Raw genomic sequence first — 20,785 nt, forward strand, 5'->3', positions numbered from 1 at the left:
CACTGCCAAACCGGTCATGCTGAAGGATGTTTCAAGCAGCATATTGCTCTCCACGGCATCTCCAGACTCTGTCACATGTGCTCAGTGTGAACCTGCTTTCATCTGTGAAGAGCACAGGGCGCCAGTGACGAATTTGCCAATTCTGGTGTTCTGTGGCAAATGCCAAAGTGTCCTGCACAGTGTTGTGCTGTGAGCACAATCCCCATCTGTGGACGTCAGGCACTCAGACCATCCTCATAAAGTTGGTTTCTAATCGTTTGTGCAGACACATGCACATTTGTGGCCTGCTGGAGGTCATTTTGCAGGGCTCTGGCAGTGCTCCTCCTGTTTCTCCTTGCACAAAGGCTGAGGTAGCGATCCTGCTGCTGGGTTGTTGCCCTCCTATGGCCCCCTCCACGTCTCCTGGTGTACTGGCCTGTCTCCTGGTAGCGCCTTAAGCCTCTGGACACTACGCTGACAGACACCGCAAACCTTCTTGCCACAGCTCGCATTGATATTGGGGACAACAAAACTACAGACTGGCAGAGGGCGAAAACGACTCTCCACTGACCGGAATGACCATCATCTTATTCGAATATCACTCAGCAACCGCAGGATGACATCAAGTGACCTACAAAAGGAATGGCAAATGGCAGCTGGGGTGAAGGGCATGGTAAGAACATTTCGTAACAGGCTCCTAAAGGCAGGACTCACGTCATGTAAAGCTAGAAAAAAGCCTTTCATCAATGAGAAGCAAAGGAGAGCCAGGCTGAAGTTTGCCAAAGACCATAAGGATTGGACCATAGAAGACTAGAGTAAGGTAATCTTCTGAGTCTAATTTTCACCTTTGCCCAACACCTGGTAATCTAATGGTTAGACGGAGAGCTGGAGAGGCGTACAAGCCACAGTGTCTTGTACCCACTGTGAAATTTGGTGGAGGATCGGTGATGATCTGGGGATGCTTAAGCAAGGCTGGAAGAGGGCAGGTTAATCTTTGCAAAGGACATATGAATCAAGCCACATACAAGGTTATCCTGGAAAAAAACAGTTGATTCCTTCAGCTTAGGCAATGTTCCCCAACACCGAGGACTGTTTTTTTCCAGCAGGACAATGCACCAAGTCACACAGCTAGTGTGTGTGTGTGTCTGCACTATACTGTGTGTGGGCTTCACTATACTATGTGTGGGGGCTGCACTATACTGTGTGTGTGTGTTTGTGTGGGGGGCTGCATTATACTCTGAGTGAGCTACATTATACTGTGTGGGGGGCTGCATTATACTCTGAGGGGGACACATTATACTGTGTGTGGGGGCTGCATTATACTCTGTGGGGGCTGCATTATACTCTGAGGGGGTCTACATTAGACTCTGAGGGGGGTGGCATTACACTCTATCAAGGACTATGGGGAGTGCATTATACTATATGGGACATGCATTATACTGTATCAAATACTATCTGTACCCAGCATTCTTCTTCAGCCAGAGTAAAGAAGCCAGAAGAAAAGAGTCAAACAACTTTATTATTGTCGATCACGTTCGTTTAACAGCCTGAACTCAGTGCATATGAATACAACAGAAATGTTTCTGTGTGCTTGGTAGGTGGGGAATGAACATAAAATATATGTAGATAAAAGGGAAATTAACACATATCTCATATAAACAGGTGTATATTATATTCCCTGAGCTTGGTAAGTGGGGAATGAGCATGAAATATATGTAGATAATAGTGGAATGAACAAATATCCCATATAAACATGTATCTACAGTTATATGAAAAAGTTTGGGCACCCCTATTAATCTTAAGCTTATTGTTTTATAAAAATTGGGGTTTTTTTGCAACAGCTATTTCAGTTTCATATATCTAATAACTGTTGGACACAGTAATGTTTCTGCGTTGAAATGAGGTTTATTGTACTAACAGAAAATGTACAATCTGCATTCAACCAAAATTTGACAGGTGCATAAGTATGGGCACCCTTATCATTTTCTTGTTTTAAATACTCCTACCTACTTTTTACTGACTTAATAAAGCACTTTTTTGGCTTTGTAACCTCATTGAGCTTTGAACTTCATAGCCAGGTGTATGCAATCATGAGAAAAGCTACTTAAAGTGGCCACTTGCAAGTTGTTCTCCTGTTTGAATCTCCTCTGAAGAGTGGCATCATAGGCTCCTCAAAACAACTGTCAAATGATCTGAAAACAAAGATTATTCAACATAGTTGTTCAGGGGAAGGATACAAAAAGCTGTCTCAGAGATTTAACCTGTCAATTTCCACTGTGAGGAACATAGTAAGGAAATGGAAGAACACAGGTACAGTTCTTGTTAAGGCCAGAAGTGGCGGGCCAAGAAAAACATCAGAAAGGCAGAGAAGAAGAATGGTGAGATAAGTCAAGGACAATCCTCAGACCACCTCCAGAGAGCTGCAGCATCAACTTGCTGCAGATGGTGTCACTGTGCATCGGTCAACTATACAACGCACTTTGCACAAGGAGAAGCTGTATGGGAGAGTGATGTGAAGGAAGCCATTTCTGCAAGCACGCCACAAACAGAGTCGGCTGAGGTATGCAAAAGCACATTTGGAGAAACCAATTTCTTTTTGGAAGAAGGTCCTGTGGACTGATGAAACCAAAATTGAGTTGTTTGGTCATACAAAAAGGCGTTATGCATGGCGGCAAAAAAACACAGCATTCCAAGAAAAACACTTGCTACCCACAGTAAAATTTGTTGGAGATTCCATCATGCTTTGGGACTGTGTGGCCAATGCCGGCACCAGGAATCTTGTTAAAGTTGAGGGACGCATGGATTCCTCTTAGTATCAGCAGATTCTTGACAATAATGTTCATGAATCAGTGACAAAGTTGAAGTTACGCAGGGGATGGATCTTTCAGCAAGACAATGATCCAAAACACCGCTCCTAATCTACTCAGGCATTCATGCAGATGAACAATTACACTGTTCTGGAATGGCCATCCCAGTCCCCAGACCTGAATATCATTGAACATCTGTGGGATCATTTGAAGAGGGCTGTCCATGCTCGGAGACCATCAAACTTAACTGAACTGGAATTGTTTTGTAAAGAGGAATGGTCAAAAATACCTTCATCCAGGATCCAGGAACTCATTAAAAGCTACAGGAAGCGACCAGACGCTGTTATTTTTGCAAAAGGAGGATCTACTAAATATTAATGTCACTTTTCTGGTGAGGTGCCCATACTTATGCACCTGTCAAATTTCATTTGAATGCAGATTGCACATTTTCTGTTAGTACAATAAACCTCATTTCAAGGCAGAAACATTACTGTGTCCAATAGTTATTAGATATATGAAACTGAAATAGCTGTTGCAAAAAAAACAATTTTTATAAAACATTAAGCTTAAGATTAATAGGGGTGCCTAAACTTTTTCATATAATTGTATCTATATAATCGTCTAAGGGTCACTTCCGTCTGTTTGTCTGTCACGGAAATCCCACGTCGCTGACTGGATCAGTGACAGGCACAGCCCGGCGGTGAATTTGCACCTTCCTACTCTCCGTCAGTGCCCCCTCCAGTCAGCGCTCATACAGGGTTAATGGCTGCGTTACACCGCGTTATGCCACGGTTTAACGCAGTCCGTTTAACGCAGCATCAATAGTAAAAAGATCTAATGTTAAAAATAATAAAAAAAACAAAAAATCATTATATTCTCACCTTCTGGCACCTTTCCCGCTCCTCGCGACGCTCCGGTCCCAAGAATGCATTGCGGTCTCACGAGATGATGACGTAGCGGTCTTGCAGCATCAATAGTAAAAAGATTTAATGTTAAAAATAATAAAAAAAATAAAAAATCATTATATTCTCACCTTCCGGCGCCTTTCCCGCTCCTCGCAACGCTCCGGTCCCAAGAATGCATTGCGGCAATGACCGGAGATGACGTAGCGGTCTCGCGAGACCGCTACATCATCACGTGTTATTGCCGCAATGCATTCTTGGGATCGGAGCGTCGCGAGGAGCATCGCTAAACGCCTGGGCTGGATCCGGGGGCCACCGGAAGGTGAGTATTTAACTATTTTTTATTTTAATTATTTTTTTAACAGGGATATGGTGCCCACATTGCTATATACTACGTGGGCTGTGTTTTATGCTACGTGGGCTGTGTTATATACTGCGTGGCCTGTGTTATATACTACGTCTCTGTGCTATATACTACGTGGGCCGTGTTATATACTACGTGGCTGTGCTATATACTACGTCGCTGTTATATACTATGTCACTGTGCTATACAGTATGTGGCTGGGCAATATACTACGTGGTTGTGCTATATACTACGTGGCTGGGCAATATACTACGTGGCTGTACTATATACTACGTGGCGGTGTTATATACTACGTAGGCTGTTTAAATACTACGTGGGCTGTGTTGTTATATACTGCGTGGGCTGTGCTATATACTACAGCATTACATAGATGCTGTAGATAAGCCCCTGATGTAACCTGAAAGGTAAGAAAAACAGGTTATATCATACTCACCCAGGGGCGATCCCGCTGCGGTCCGGCGCCTCCTATCTTCATACGATGACGTCCTCTTCTTGTCTTCATACTGCGGCTCCGGCGCAGGCGTACTTTGTCTGCCCTGTTGAGGGCAGAGCAATGTACTGCAGTGCGCAGGCGCTAAGAAAGGTCAGAGAGGCCCGGCGCCTGCGCACTGCAGTACTTTGCTCTGCCCTCAATAGGGCAGACAAAGTACACCTGCGCCGGAGCCGCAGCGCGAAGACAAGAAGAGGACGTCATCGTAAGAAGATGGTAGGCCCCGGACCGCACCGGGACCACCCCTGGGTGACTATAATCTAACTCGTTTTTCTTACCTTTCAGGATACATCAGGGGCTTATCTACAGCATTACAGAATGCTGTAGATAGGCCCCTGATGCTGGTGGGCTTAGCTCATATACAATTTTTGGGGTGACAGGTTCCCTTTAATTTTTTCCTGAGCATTTCCATATTAACAGGTCCGTCCATCTTGTGATTTTTAGAAGGCCATGTTCACACCTTCAGTATTTGGTCAGTATTTTACATCAGTATTTGTAAGCCAAAACCAGGAGTGTAACAATCAGAGGAAAAGTATAATAGAAACACGTCACCACCAGGGGCGAAACTACCGCTGCGACCGGGCCCGGCAGGTCAGAGAAGTGGCGTATCCGGGGGGGCAGCCGACAGGGGGGCGCCAGCAGGCCGCCTGATGATGCGGCAGTCCAAGGAGGGGGTTGGCAGGGCCAGGGAGCAGGGGCTGTCTAATTATACTCACCTACTCCTGGCGCGGTCCTTGCAGGTCCCTGGCTGCCCGGCGCCCCGGCTTCTTCCTGTACTGAGCGGTCACATGGTACCACTCATTACAGTAATGAATATGCGGCTCCACCTCCCATAGGGGTGGAGCTGCATATTCATTACTGTAATGAGCGGTAACGGTGACCGCTCAGTACAGGAAGAAGCAGCAGCGCCGGGGAAGCAGGGACTGCACCGCGCCAGGAACAGGTGAGTATAACGGGGAGGGGAGTGCTGCACTGCGCGATATTCACCTGCTCCTCGTTCCAGCCGCCGCTCCGTCTTCTGCAGTGACGCTGAGGTCAGAGGGCGCGATGACGTAGTTAGTGCGCGCCCTCTACCTGACCGTCAGTGCAGAGGAAGCAGAAAATTGAGCGGCGAATGGAACGAGGAGCGGTGAATATTGAAAGTGCCGGGGGCCTGAGCGACGGACAGGTGAGTATGTGATTTTTTTTTTTATCGCAGCAACAGCATATGGGGCAAGTGTCTGTATGGGGCCATAACGTTTGTGCAGCATTATATGGGGACAATAATGTTTGTGCAGCACTGTATGGGGGCCATAATGTTTGTGCAGCACTATATGGGGGCCATAATGTTTGTGCAGCACTATATGGGGGCCATAACGTTTGTGCAGCACTATATGGGGGCCATAATGTTTGTGCAGCACTATATGGGGGCCATAACGTTTGTGCAGCACTATATGGGGGCCATAATGTTTGTGCAGCACTATATGGGGGCCATAACGTTTGGGCAGCACTATATGGGGGCCATAACATTTGTGCAGCACTGTATGGGGGCCATAACATTTGTGCAGCATTATAATGGGGCAAGTGTCTGTATGGAGCATCTATGGGGCCATAACATTTGTGCAGCACTATATGGGGCAAGTGTCCGTATGGAGCATCTTATGGGGCCATAATCAACGTTTCTGCAGCATTATATTGGGCAAATGTGTCTATGGAGCATCTTATGGGGCCATTATTAACCTTTATGCAGCATTATATGGGGCATATTTTAATATGGAGCATTTTATGGGCCCATCATGAACTGTATGGAGCATTATATGGGGCTCCTGATTCAATATGGATATTCAAAAACACTTACCCTACTGATGTCTCAATTAATTTTACTTTTATTGGTGTCTATTTTAACATTATGGAGATTCAGGAATGTACCTTGGCTTGGTCATACAGTTTCAATAGAGTTAAGGTTCAAATGGGGGAGTTTTTTTTTTTTTTTTTGTGGGTGGGGGGGGGGGGGGGGGGGGCGCCAAACTGATCCTTTGCCCCGGGTGCTGGAAAGGCTAGATACACCTCTGGGACAGAGGCACCCAACACCATGTTGCAGTGCAGGAGATTCCTCCTGCACGGCAACAGTCCGAGGCGTATCTAGGGGGAGGGGGCAGCCGGGGTATGTGAGAGATAGGAAGCAGCTCCAGTCAGCACGGTGAGACAGCTTCTCCTGCTCTGCAGCCCCGGGACAGAAGGCGAGAGCAGGGGGAGGTGCGGGACAGAGCTGCTGTAAGCAGGAGAAGCTGAGGAGCTGCAGGTTTATATCAGCCTCCCCTGTACCAGAGAGGAGAGTGTGAGATGTGTATATGAGCTGGTATCTGGTGTGTGTGTGTCTGATATCTGTAGTGTGTGTGTGATATCTGTAGTATGTGTGTGTGTGATATCTGTAGCGTGTGTGTGTGTGTGATATCTGTAGCATGTGTGATATCTGTAGTATGTGTGTGTGATATCTGTAGTATGTGTGTGTGTGTGTGTGTGTGTGTGTGTGTGTGTGTGTGTGTGTGTGTGGTATGTGTGTGTGTGATATCTGTAGTGTGTGTGTGTGATATCTGTAGTATGTGTGTGATATCTGTAGTGTGTGTGTGTGATATTTGTAGTATGTGTGTGATATCTGTAGTATGTGTGTGCGTGTGATATCTGTAGAATGTGTGTGTGTGTTATCTGTAGTATGCGTGTGTCCCTGTGTCCCCTTGTGCCAGTCTCCCTTGTCCACTAGTCCCCGTGTGCCCCTTGTGTCAGTCTCCCTTGCCCACTTGTCCCCGTGTGCCCCTTGTGTCAAGCTCCCTTGCCCACTAGTCCCCGTGTGTCCCCTTGTGTCTGTCTCCCTTGTCCCCTTGTGTCAGTCTCCCTTGCCCACTAGTCCCCTTGTAACCTTCTCCCCTGCCTCCTAGCCCCCATGTGTCCCCTTGTGCCTGTCTTCCTTGCTCCCTAGCCCCCCTATGTTACACTTGTGCCTGTCTCCCCTAGCCCCCTTGTGCCCTCTCCCCTGCCCCCTCGTCACCATTTGCTCGTGTCTTTCTCACTGCCCCTGTATGGAGGGGCTGCATTATACTATGAGGGGGGCTGCATTATATTCTATGGGGGTTACATTGAATTGTATGGCAGGGCTGCAGTATACTCTGTGGGGTGGCTGCATTATACTCTGGGGTGGCTGCATTATACTATGTGTGGGCTGCATTATACTGAATCGAGGACTATGGGGAATATATTATACTATATGAAGAACTATGGGGTGCATTATACTGTGGGAAGTGAATTGTGCGACATGGATGACGACGGCGATGCATTATACTATATGGAGCACTATGAGGAGTGTATTATACTACAGTATATGGAGGACTGAGCAGTGTATTTTAATATATGGAGGACTATGTGGAGTGTATAATACTAAATGGAGGACTGAGGAGTGTATTATACTGTATGGAGGACTATGAGGGGTGCATTATACTATATGGAGCACTATGAGCAGTGTATTATACTATATGGAGAACTGAGGAGTGTATTATACTATATGGAGGACTGAGCAGTGTATTATACTATATGGAGCACTATGAGGAGTGCATTATGCTATATGGAGCACTATGAGGAGTGTATTTTAATATATGGAGGACTGAGGAGTGTACAATACTATATGGAGGACTATGGGGAGTGTATTATACTATAAGGAGGACTATGGGGAGTGTATTATACTATAAGGAGGACTATGGGGGTGCATTATACTTCTTATATGGATCTCCATGACTTCTATGTTAGCCCCTGATGAGTATAATGGTTTATTTTCTTTTATACATTACATAACAATGGTAGTACAGGGGAAAAATATATCCCAGGATGGGGCACCAGATAGTTATTCAACTGAGGTCACACTATACAACTTTGCAATAAAGCTATAGTGTGCAAAATGAATAGGGAAAATATGAATTTGGGAGGAAAATATTTTGGCGGGGGCATTTGAAAGTTCGCACCGGGACCCATAACTTTGTAGTTACGCCACTGGTCACCACTTCTGTATTTATCGCCCACTCAGTCAGTGCAGAGGAAGAGGAAAATTGAGCGGCGAATGGAACGAGGAGCGGTGAATATTGAAAGTGCCGGGGGCCTGAGCGACGGATAGGTGAGTATGTGATTTTTTTTATCGCAGCAACAGCATATGGGGCAAGTGTCTGTATGGGTCCATAACAATTGTGCAGCATTATATGGGGGCAATAATGTTTGTGCAGCACTGTATGGGGGCCATAATGTTTGTGCAGCACTATATGGGGGCCAGAATGTTTGTGCAGCACTATATGGGGGCCACAACGTTTGTGCAGCACTATATGGGGGCCATAATGTTTGTGCAGCACTATATGGGGGCCATAACGTTTGTGCAGCACTATATGGGGGCCATAATGTTTGTGCAGCACTATATGGGGGCCATAACGTTTGTGCAGCACTATATGGGGGCCATAACATTTGTGCAGCACTGTATGGGGGCCATAACATTTGTGCAGCACTGTATGGGGGCCATAACATTTGTGCAGCACTATAATGGGGCAAGTGTCTGTACGGAGCATCTATGGGGCCATAACATTTGTGCAGCACTATATGGGGCAAGTGTCCGTATGGAGCATCTTATGGGGCCATAATCAACGTTTCTGCAGCATTATATTGGGCAAACGTGTCTATGGAGCATCTTATGGGGCCATTATTAACCTTTATGCAGCATTATATGGGGCATATTTTAATATGGAGCATCTTATGGGCCCATCATGAACTGTATGGAGCATTATATGGGGCTCCTGATTCAATATGGATATTCAAAAACACTTACCCTACTGATGTCTCAATTAATTTTACTTTTATTGGTGTCCATTTTAACATTATGGAGATTCAGGAATGTACCTTGGCTTGGTCATACAGTTTCAATAGAGTTAAGGTTCAAATGGGGGAGTTTTTTTTTTTTTTTTTTTTTTTGGGGGGGGGCGCCAAACTGATCCTTTGCCCTGGGTGCAGGAAAGGCTAGATACACCTCTGGGTCAGAGGCACCCAACACCATGTTGCAGTGCAGGAGATTCCTCCTGCACGGCAACAGTCCGAGGCGTATCTAGGGGGAGGGGGCAGCCGGGGTATGTGAGAGATAGGAAGCAGCTCCAGTCAGCACAGTGAGACAGCTTCTCCTGCTCTGCAGTCCCGGGACAGAAGGCGAGAGCAGGGGGAGGTGCGGGACAGAGCTGCTGTAAGCAAGAGAAGCTGAGGAGCTGCAGGTTTATATCAGCCTCCCCTGTACCAGAGAGGAGAGTGTGAGATGTGTATATGAGCTGGTATCTGGTGTGTGTGTCTGATATCTGTAGTGTGTGTGTGTGATATCTGTAGTATGTGTGTGTGATATCTGTAGTATGTGTGTGTGTGTGTGTGGTGTGTGTGATATCTGTAGCATGTGTGATATCTGTAGTATGTGTGTGATATCTGTAGTATGTGTGTGTGTGTGTGTGTGGTATCTGTAGTATGTGTGTGTGTGATATCTGTAGTGTGTGTGTGTGATATCTGTAGTATGTGTGTGATATCTGTAGTGTGTGTGTGTGATATCTGTAGTATGTGTGTGATATCTGTAGTATGTGTGTGCGTGTGATATCTGTAGTATGTGTGTGTGTGTTATCTGTAGTATGCGTGTGTCCCTGTGTCCCCTTGTGCCAGTCTCCCTTGTCCACTAGTCCCCGTGTGCCCCTTGTGTCAGTCTCCCTTGCCCACTTGTCCCCGTGTGCCCCTTGTGTCAAGCTCCCTTGCCCACTAGTCCCCGTGTGTCCCCTTGTGTCTGTCTCCCTTGTGTCAGTCTCCCTTGCCCACTAGTCCCCTTGTAACCTTCTCCCCTGCCTCCTAGCCCCCATGTGTCCCCTTGTGCCTGTCTTCCTTGCTCCCTAGCCCCCCTATGTTACCCTTGTGCCTGTCTCCCCTAGCCCCCTTGTGCCCTCTCCCCTGCCCCCTCGTCACCATTTGCTCGTGTCTTTCTCACTGCCCCTGTATGGAGGGGCTGCATTATACTATGAGGGGGGCTGCATTATATTCTATGGGGGTTACATTGAATTGTATGGCAGGGCTGCAGTATACTCTGTGGGGTGGCTGCATTATACTCTGGGGTGGCTGCATTATACTATGTGTGGGTTGCATTATACTGAATCGAGGACTATGGGGAATATATTATACTATATGAAGAACTATGGGGTGCATTATACTGTGGGAAGTGAATTGTGCGACATGAATGACGAAGGCGATGCATTATACTATATGGAGCACTATGAGGAGTGTATTATACTATATGGAGGACTGAGCAGTGTATTTTAATATATGGAGGACTATGTGGAGTGTATAATACTAAATGGAGGACTGAGGAGTGTATTATACTGTATGGAGGACTATGATGGGTGCATTATACTATATGGAGCACTATGAGCAGTGTATTATACTATATGGAGAACTGAGGAGTGTATTATACTATATGGAGGACTGAGCAGTGTATTATACTATATGGAGCGCTATGAGGAGTGTATTATGCTATATGGAGCACTATGAGGAGTGTATTATACTATATGGAGGACTGAGGAGTGTACAATACTATATGGAGGACTATGGGGAGTGTATTATACTATATGGAGGACTATGAGGGGTGCATTATACTATATGGAGCACTATGAGTATTGTATTATACTATATGGAGAACTGAGGAGTGTATTATACTATATGGAGGACTGAGCAGTGTATTATACTATATGGAGGACTATGAGGAGTGTATTATGCTATATGGAGCACTATGAGGAGTGTATTATACTATATGGAGGACTGAGGAGTGTACAATACTATATGGAGGACTATGGTGAGTGTATTATACTATAAGGAGGACTATGAGGAGTGTATTATACTATATGGAGGACTGAGGAGTGTACAATACTATATGGAGGACTATGGTGAGTGTATTATACTATAAGGAGGACTATGGGGAGTGTATTATACTATAAGGAGGACTATGGGGGTGCATTATACTTCTTATATGGATCCCCATGACTTCTATGTAAGCCCCTGATGAGTATAATGGTTTATCTTCTTTTATACATTACATAACAATCGTAGTACAGGGGACAAATATATCCCAGGATGGGGCACCGGATAGTTATTCAACTGAGGTCACACTATACAACTTTGCAATAAAGCTATAGTGTGCAAAATGAATAGGGAAAATATGAATTTGGGAGGAAAATATTTTGGTGGGGGGGGGGAGGCATTTGAAAGTTCGCACCGGGACCCATAACTTTGTAGTTACGCCACTGGTCACCACTTCTGTATTTATCGCCCACTCCTGGTTTTGGCTTACAGATACTGAGGTAAAATACTGACCAATGCTGACCGTGTGCACGTGGCCTCACTCTTCTTCCTCGGTGCTGAGGAGAGCGCATCCACACGTCCTCAGTCTGGAGGAAGCAGAGCAGGAAACGTGCCGCCTGCACAGCATCCTGAATGATGCACAACAGGAACTAGGTACTGCACAGTTACCGTAGAAACCATCAGCCTGGACGCAGTAGGGGCAGTGATATGAAATTGCGTCAGGATGCCACGCCTTCATGCTTCTATGGTGGAAAAAGTCCCGGTTTACAGTGCAGTGTCTTTAACCTCTTGTGTCCCTCCGCACCACCATGGAGTGCCCGCACCTTACCGCCAGTGTGTGCATAGTACCGGACGCCGCCGCTTTCCCCAGCGGCTGCCCCTCCTCGTGGTGCTGCAGTGGTGAGTTGTGTTGCTCCTCCCCGTGCTCTACCCGCTGGTGAAGCAGCGCCGCCTGGCTGTGACGCTCAGGAAAGTCCCGGGTCTGGGCACGGCCTAGTGTGCGGTTTGTTATTGTGTGGGGAGCACAACACTCATTACCGGAGGCTCGGACCTAGCGGGCATGGCAGAGGGGACGGCGGTCACGATAGTAGCGACACACGATATGAGTCACGTGCATTCTAGTGAAGAGCACTGTGCGAGGCCGCATTGTTCCCGGCTGTGGTGAGAACACTGGCGGGGACGAGCCTCACTCTCCAGCCTGGGGCACAAGGGACACTGCTGCCATGGTGTGAGGTGGCGTACCCAGGCTGCCATGGTGTGAGGTGGCATACCCCTGCTGCCAAGGTGTGAGGTGGGGTACCCCTGCTGCCCTGGTGTGAGGTGGGGTACCCCTGCTGCCATGGTGTGAGGTGGCATACCCCTGCTGCCATGGTGTGAGGTGGCGTACCCAGGCTGCCATGGTGTGAGGTGGCATACCCCTGCTGCCAAGGTGTGAGGTGGGGTACCCCTGCTGCCCTGGTGTGAGGTGGGGTACCCCTGCTGCCATGGTGTGAGGTGGCATACCCCTGCTGCCATGGTGTGAGGTGGCGTACCCAGGCTGCCATGGTGTGAGGTGGTGTACCCCTGCTGCCATGGTGTGAGGTGGCGTACCCCTGCTGCCATGGTGTGAGGTGGCATACCCCTGCTGCCATGGTGTGAGGTGGCATACCCCTGCTGCCCTGGTGTGAGGTGGCGTACCCAGGCTGCCATGGTGTGAGGTGGCGTACCCCTGCTGCCAAGGTGTGAGGTGGGGTACCCCTGCTGCCCTGGTGTGAGGTGGGGTACCCCTGCTGCCATGGTGTGAGGTGGCATACCCCTGCTTGCCATGGTGTGAGGTGGCGTACCCAGGCTGCCATGGTGTGAGGTGGTGTACCCCTGCTGCCATGGTGTGAGGTGGCGTACCCCTGCTGCCATGGTGTGAGGTGGCATACCCCTGCTGCCATGGTGTGAGGTGGCGTATCCCTGCTGCCATGGTGTGAGGTGGCATACCCCTGCTGCCATGGTGTGAGGTGGCGTACCCAGGCTGCCATGGTGTGAGGTGGGGTATCCCTGCTGCCATGGTGTGAGGTGGCGTACCCCTGCTGCCATGGTGTGAGGTGGCGTACCCCTGCTGCCATGGTGTGAGGTGGCATAACCCTGCTGCCATGGTGTGAGGTGGCGTACCCAGGCTGCCATGGTGTGAGGTGGCGTACCCAGGCTGCCATGGTGTAAGGTGGGGTACCCAGGCTGCCATGGTGTGAGGTGACGTACCCCTGCTGCCATGGTGTGAGGTGGGGTACCCAGGCTGCCATGGTGTGAGGTGGCATAACCCTGGCGGCATTACGTACCCCTGGGCGCTCTCCCTTTGTTGGGGCTGACTACATGTGAACAGTAGTGTCTGCAGTGGTGGCCCACCCTGAATCCGGATTTCCTTGGGTGAGGCTGCCATGTAGCCGCCCTGTGGTGCCCGCACCCTCTCCGATATAATGGTGGGTTTCTTAGTTTGTCATTAATAGGAAAGCTCGCAAATATAGCAGTTGTGTATATTATTCCTTCTGCACATCCGCCATTACTCAGATTTGGGGGTCCTGGCAGAATGTCGCCGCCATGGTAGGTAACATTGAGGTGGCTATTTCTTGCCTTTTGTTCCCCTCTGAGCCGGGGGACTATCATGCCAGTACAGGTCAGATGAGAAGCGGCCATTCCTCCGACACTTAGGGCTACAGAAGAGCCTTTACCTCTCGCCCTGTATTCCCCGCATCACCCTATTGTAAATGACTCGGTTACTGCAGCTTCTGAGGGAAAAATACAGCCTGCCATTAAATGCATCTCCGTAACTCCTTGCTGGTATGGTGGAACTACAAGTCCCAGCACTGCAGAGGGCCAATCTGAAGTATGATGGAGGCTATATATAGTGAATTGCTTCACATTGTAGTGTTATCCTGTTGTCAGTATGCCGGGGGCACAGCCGCCTGCTCTAGTGTCTTCTCTGCCTGTTGGGGCCCAATTGCTTGAGCTGACCGGGCTGTTGGCTATTGGTGATCATGTAACACCCTGCTCAGGTATGTGCACAGAACCACCATTAGTACAACGTTCAGTGCACCTCTTACACCATCGTTATCCGCACCCATAACAAATCAATGGCGGCATGTTTACATGAGCTCACATTTATTGGCTCTTCTAAATGAGCATCTACCATTATCGGACCGTTTAGGCCACGTTGAGTATTTGATGAGGTCTTTACCTCAGTAATAACACTCCTGATTTTAGCTTACAAATAATCAGAGGAAAAATATATAATATAAATACGTCACCACTTATGTATTTTTCACCCACTTCTTTTTTTGGCTTACAAGTACTGATTTAATATACTGAACGTGGCCTAAGGAGCCTGTCCCCATCTGTTAGCAGACCAGAACAAGGTCTAAGTGGAAGTTCACACTGTTCCTTTTGGTACAGTTTTTGGCACAAATTGTGCCCTTAAAATCTACATTACAATGCTCTATAAATAGGCTTGCAACAAGCACCATTTGAATGGAGAAGTGAACTTATGTTGAAGTTATTTGAGAGGTATTTTCACATGTGGGAGAAATAAACATGTCAATTCTAGTGCTTGTTACTATGGATAACTTACAGCTATGCTTTTGTTTTTTTATGCTGTTATTTTAATCAGGGTTTTTGTCAATGTACCAGACAACATCCTGATCCTTCAACCCGTTAAACATGCATTAAAATCCACACTCAAAAAAAGGCCTTAAAAAGCTTCTTACAATTGTTAAAGTTCTTACAAACGCAAAATATTTTTTAGATGTGGATTTTTCAGTCTAAAAATGTCCCTCTGTAGAGCTCTATGTGAACGTACCCTGAAGTGTCCCTTTCCCTGTTATTTGCAGAAGTTCTCATTTTTCTCACTGTATTTTTTGCATTTGTTGTAGTTTGCCGCTCTAATAAAAGCCCATGGGTCTGCCTGACTTGCTCCAGTGTCCACTGTGGACGGTAAGTGCTGTAAAATTATATTAATGAAACATCTGTCGGGTACTGTGATATTAAATATTCTGGAATAGCAGAAAGGGGAATTTGCAGTTTATGTATGTTGTGGTGTCCCAAAGGTTTGATACCTGAGTTTCCCTGCGTGATTTTCCTTATCCATAACTTCAACAGATCTGAATAAATTAAGCTTTTTTGTGGCTTGATTTTTTGTGAAAATTAAAAAAAAATGGGGCCAAAATCCTTTTTGTGGGTTATTTTATTTATTTTCACTGCTCGACTTTATAAACTTCTGTGACACATTTGGGAGTTCAAGGTGCTTACCATGTATCTAAATACATTCCTTGAGGGATCTATTTTCCATAATGGGGTCACTTTTGGGGGTTTCCACTGTTTAGGCACATCAGGGGCTCTGCAAACGCGACATGATGCCCGCTAATGATTCCAGGAAATTTTACATTCAAGAAGTCAAACGTCACTCCTTCCCTTCCAAGCCCTGCTGTGCGCCCAAACAGTAGTTTTCCCCCACATATGAGGTATCGGCGTGCTCAGGAGAAATTGCACAACACATTTTGGGGTCCATTTTTTCCTGTTACCGTTGTGAAAGTAAAAAAAAATTGAGTCTACAATAACATGTTTGTGAAAAGAAGTTAATGTTCAGTTTACTCTGTCGCCTCATTGGGGGACACAGGACCATGGGTGTTATGCTGCTGTCCACTAGGAGGCGACACTATGCATAATCTGAAAAAGATTAACTGTGGCTCCTCCTGTGCAGTATACACCCCTGGACGGCATCAGCCTTCTCCAGTTTTTGCTTAGTGTCGCAAAGGAGGCACACCTAAAGATTTTTACTCCGTTTTACTCCGTTTCCCGTTTTCCGACGGGATTACAGATGAAGAAAAGAGGGTCTCCTGTGAGACCCCCGGCATGGCTCCTTCCTCGGCCCCCTATTATGGGGTGCCCAGTTGAAGTTGAGATGGCTATTCCCCATGCTGCTCCTTCCCCAACCTCTCGGGTGTTGGTTCGAAGTCGAGACCCCCCCTCCTTCCCCAATTCCTTTTGGTTTCTGGGTTGAGGTCGAGGCGAGGATAAAGGCCCCTGAAGGTGTGTGACAAAAGCACCCTCCCTATCCCCCTCTGGGGGTATTAGGTTGAGACACCTCAGGTAAGGCCTGTACAGGCAGCATCCTACAGCTCCCAGCAATGGGCCAGCACACTGCGCCTGCATCCAGGGACCCCAGCCCAGCTGCGGGCTCCTGTTGGGGCCGGGGGGAGTGCAGGCAGGCATGGCACATACAGACACAGGGTTCCCTGCGTCCCTGTCTCTGCGGCAGCACCAGCTCTATACTGCCTCAGGGGGACCCCAGCCGGGCTCCCCCTTCCGCTTATAGCCCCACCGCCATCCTGCCTTCAAATCCGGAGGGGTCCGGTTCAGATCCGACCCCCTCCCGGACTTTCGCGCCGGCCTGGAGCCCTTCTGGGCCTCAGGCATCTAATTTAGGCCCCGGCTTCGGCCTAGCTGAAGCAGCAGCCTCCTCTCCGCCCCCCGGCCCGCCCCCCGGATGACAAATATGACACTCTACAGTGTCATACAAGGGGCGGATCGAGACAGAAAGGGTGGGTTTTTTATAGCCTTGCCGCCTTTTTCCAGCTCTCCGCCCCCTTCTCCTCCTCTCTCCTCTGTCTCTGCAGCCATTTTCGGCTGCAGATTAACCCTGCATCTCCCGGTCTGCAGGACCAGGCAGCCAGTCTCCGGGGGGCACAGGACTGTGGATTTTCGGCGCTGGACCTAGGGGTACACTGGTGGGGTAAGATCACATCTGGGTTATCTTTACTCAGCTGTGAATCCATATTACCTATAAGGCTCCCCTGTAGGTTCTCTACCCCTGTAAGGTCCATCTGCTGGCAGCACTTCTGCACTCTGTGCACTATGCCGGGCTCAAGGTCTAAGAGAACCAGGCAGAACTGCTATTATGCATTCTGCACAGCCTGCGGGACCGCTCTCCCCAGTAGCAGCACGTACCCGCATTGTCAGAACTGTATACAAACTACTGTGTCACAGCCTCAAGAAGCCCCTGCCAATGCCTCGGTGTCTAATGCCACACCGGAATGGGCTACTCAGTTATCGCAATCTATGACGCAGTCTATAGATAACCTAACTTCCACATTGCTTCAGGCTCTGCAGGGTCATGCCCCGGCTATGACCGTTAACCAACAACGGGAGAGCTTGACTCAGGAACAAGATGCCCCTGGCACATCCACGTCTAGGTCAGGACGCAAGCGGATCCATAGATCAAGTCCATCTGCGTCATCCCATAGCACACGGTCATCCCCCTCTAGGGAGAGACACCGTTGCTCCAGGTCATCTAGACCGTCCCATTCCAGGGACAGACAATGCAGATCTCCGCAATCCCCAACCAGAGAAGGCCTCCTCCCCAGCTCACCCAGCAGGGGACGCCTCAGTGATACACAGAATTCGGAAGGCATCTGCGACTCTGACTCAGACAGAGAAACTGAGGGGTCCCTGATCCCAATCCCTCCTAGCAATACAGCGCTAGTTGAGGACATAATATCGTCCATCCATCGGGTGCTGGACATTTCTGATCCGCCACCAGAGGCCCCAGAACATCAGATTTCCTTTGAAGGACCTCTGAAGCCGCCTAAGGTTTTTTCTAACCACCCAGAGTTTAAGGCGATCCTTAAAAAACAGCTCTCACAGCCTGAGAAAAAATTCGCTAATCGCAAATATCTGGAGGCGAGGTACCCCTTCCCACAGAAGGACACCAAGGAATGGACAGATCCACCTGAAGTGGATCCCCCAGTCTCCAGGCTAGCAGCACAGACCCTCCTTTCACTGCCAGATAGCTCAACCCTAAGGGACGCAGCAGACCGGCAGGTAGAACGCATGGCTCGTTCAATTTTCGAGGCTGCAGGGGCATCCCTGGCTCCCGCGTTCGCCTCAGTTTGGGCTGCCAAGGCCATCCTGGCCTGGGCAAACAATTTACAAGCCTTCCAAGCATCCGCTCCTGAACTGTCGGACCAAGCGGTTCAAATTGCTGTTGTAGCAGATTACATGCTCCATGCAGCTCTGGATTCAGCAAGGGGAGTCGCGGGGATAGCATCAAACGCCATCACGATTCGGCGTATCCTCTGGCTGCGGGAATGGAAAGCGGACGCAGCCTCAAAGAAGTCCCTCACGCACCTCCCCTACCTCAGTGGGAGACTTTTCGGTGAACAGTTGGACACTATGATATCCAACGCCACAGGGGGTAAGAGTACTTCTCTTCCCCAACTGAAACCTAAACGCACTTACAAGAAGCGTAACCAAACTCGATTCCGATCCTTTCGGAATTCCTCCGGCTGGTCCGTCTCGCGTCCAGTACAAAATCGTAACCGTTCCCCACGCAGGGACAACTCACGATCGACGCAAAGGTCGGACAAGACCTGGCAGTCAAAAGCAGGCCAGTCTAAGCCCAGAGGAGGAAAATCTCAGACCTTCTCCTCCTCATGACTCACGGACTCCGGAAGACACCACACCAGTAGGCGGCCGACTTTTGCTCTTTCATCAAGTCTGGCTGCCTATTACAGAAGACAGGTGGGTCACGGAACTAGTGTCTTCCGGATACAAAATAGACTTCACCTCCAACCCACCGGACCGGTTCTTCCTCTCTGTCCCCCCAAAACCGCCAGCCAAGGCTCGAGCCTACCACCAAGCGGTCTCCTCGCTTTGTCAATCAGGAGTCATAGTACCGGTACCCACGACCGACCGTTTCCGAGGGTTCTACTCCAATCTGTTCGTAGTTCCCAAGAAAGGAGGCAGTGTACGGCCCATACTAGACCTAAAACAGCTCAACAAATATGTACGGGTCCGTCATTTCCGCATGGAGTCCCTTCGGTCCATCATTGCGTCCATGGAGAAGGGAGAATATCTCGCCTCCATAGACATACAAGACGCATACCTGCATATACCCATTGCACCTGCCCATCAGAGGTTTCTCAGGTTCGCAATAGGCCAGGACCACTACCAATTCGTGGCTCTCCCCTTTGGACTCGCCACGGCTCCCAGAGTGTTCACCAAGGTCATGGCAGCCACCATGGACGTCCTGCACTCCAGAGGCATAGTAGTCGTTCCATACCTGGACGATCTACTCATCAAGGCTCCCACCTTCAAGGACTGCGAGCTCAGCGTCTCAATCACAACCGATACTCTCAGTCGCATGGGCTGGTTAATCAACCTACAAAAGTCATCACCAACCCCGAGTCAGTCCCTGACCTTCCTGGGAATGTTATTCAACACCTCCAGGGGTCTAGTGCTCCTTCCCAAGGACAAGGCACTGGCTCTCCGACTAGCAGTTCGCACCCTCCTCCGCAAACCCCCTCGATCTCTCCGGTTTGCCATGAGAGTTCTCGGCAAGATGGCAGCGGCAATAGAAGCTGTCCCATTTGCCCAGTTTCACCTCAGACCTCTCCAACTAGCCATTCTCAAGTCCTGGGACCGGAATCCCTTTTCTCTCGACAGGGAGTTCCAGCTAACGTCGTCAACCAGGAGGTCCCTGCACTGGTGGCTCAAGCCAACCTCGCTAGCAAAGGGGAAATCCTTTCTCTCAGGTCAATGGAAGGTCCTGACCACCGACGCGAGCCTGACGGGTTGGGGTGCGGTGCACCTACACCACAGGGCACAGGGCAAATGGTCCCCAGCGGAAGCGACCATGCCCATCAACATCCTGGAAATTCGTGCCATCCTACTGGCATTGAGGGCCTTCCATCACTTACTGGCAGCCTCTCACATCAGGATACAGTCGGACAATGCCACGGCTGTGGCATATGTGAATCATCAAGGGGGGACCCGCAGTACCCAGGCGATGCGGGAAGTGTCACATATCCTCCGCTGGGCGGAGGACACAGGGTCGGTTCTTTCGGCGGTCCACATTCCGGGTGTGGACAACTGGGAAGCAGACTTCCTCAGCCGACAAGGAATAGACTCGGGAGAGTGGTCTCTCCATCCCGAAATTTTTCAACAGATCTGTCTCCGCTGGGGGACCCCGGATGTGGACCTAATGGCATCCCATTTCAATGCCAAGGTCTCCAACTTCATTGCCAGAACACACGATCCGCGGTCGCTCGGAGCAGACGCTCTGGTTCAGGACTGGACCCAGTTCCAGCTTCTGTACTTTTTTCCACCTCTCCCCCTGATATCCAGAGTGGTGAGGAAGATCAAACAAGAGGGAGTTCCAACCATCCTCATTGCACCAGACTGGCCCAGACGCACATGGTACGCCGACATCGTACAACTCACAGCAGACGCCCCTTGGCGTCTCCCCGACCGCCACGATCTTCTATCACAAGGGCCGTTCTACCACCAGAACTCAGGGGCTCTCAATTTGACGGCGTGGCCCTTGAGACCTGGGTTCTAACCCAGGCAG

The 20,785-nt window shown here is 49.0% G+C and overlaps 1 protein-coding gene across 4 annotated transcripts in view; it reads left to right on the forward strand.

The window, feature by feature from the left end:
• The first annotated feature begins 12,077 nt into the window (after positions 1–12,077).
• The window catches only part of USP3 (ubiquitin specific peptidase 3), a 50,528-nt gene continuing 41,820 nt past the window's right edge, over positions 12,078–20,785 (forward strand). Inside the window, exons 1-2 of one of the 4 annotated variants that reach the window (XM_077264195.1) lie at positions 12,078–12,318; positions 15,312–15,372. In XM_077264195.1, coding sequence (XP_077120310.1) covers positions 12,228–12,318; positions 15,312–15,372 — 152 coding nt within the window. In that variant the 5' untranslated portion in view covers positions 12,078–12,227. Of the gene's footprint in view, positions 12,319–12,668; positions 14,270–14,314; positions 14,439–15,311; positions 15,373–20,785 lie in introns of those variants that run through there. The other 3 variants (XM_077264196.1, XM_077264197.1, XM_077264194.1) reach the window with 3 other exon arrangements.

This window comes from Ranitomeya variabilis, chromosome 5 (genome assembly GCF_051348905.1).
Source record: "Ranitomeya variabilis isolate aRanVar5 chromosome 5, aRanVar5.hap1, whole genome shotgun sequence".
In the NCBI taxonomy this organism is placed as follows: Eukaryota; Metazoa; Chordata; class Amphibia; order Anura; family Dendrobatidae; genus Ranitomeya; species Ranitomeya variabilis.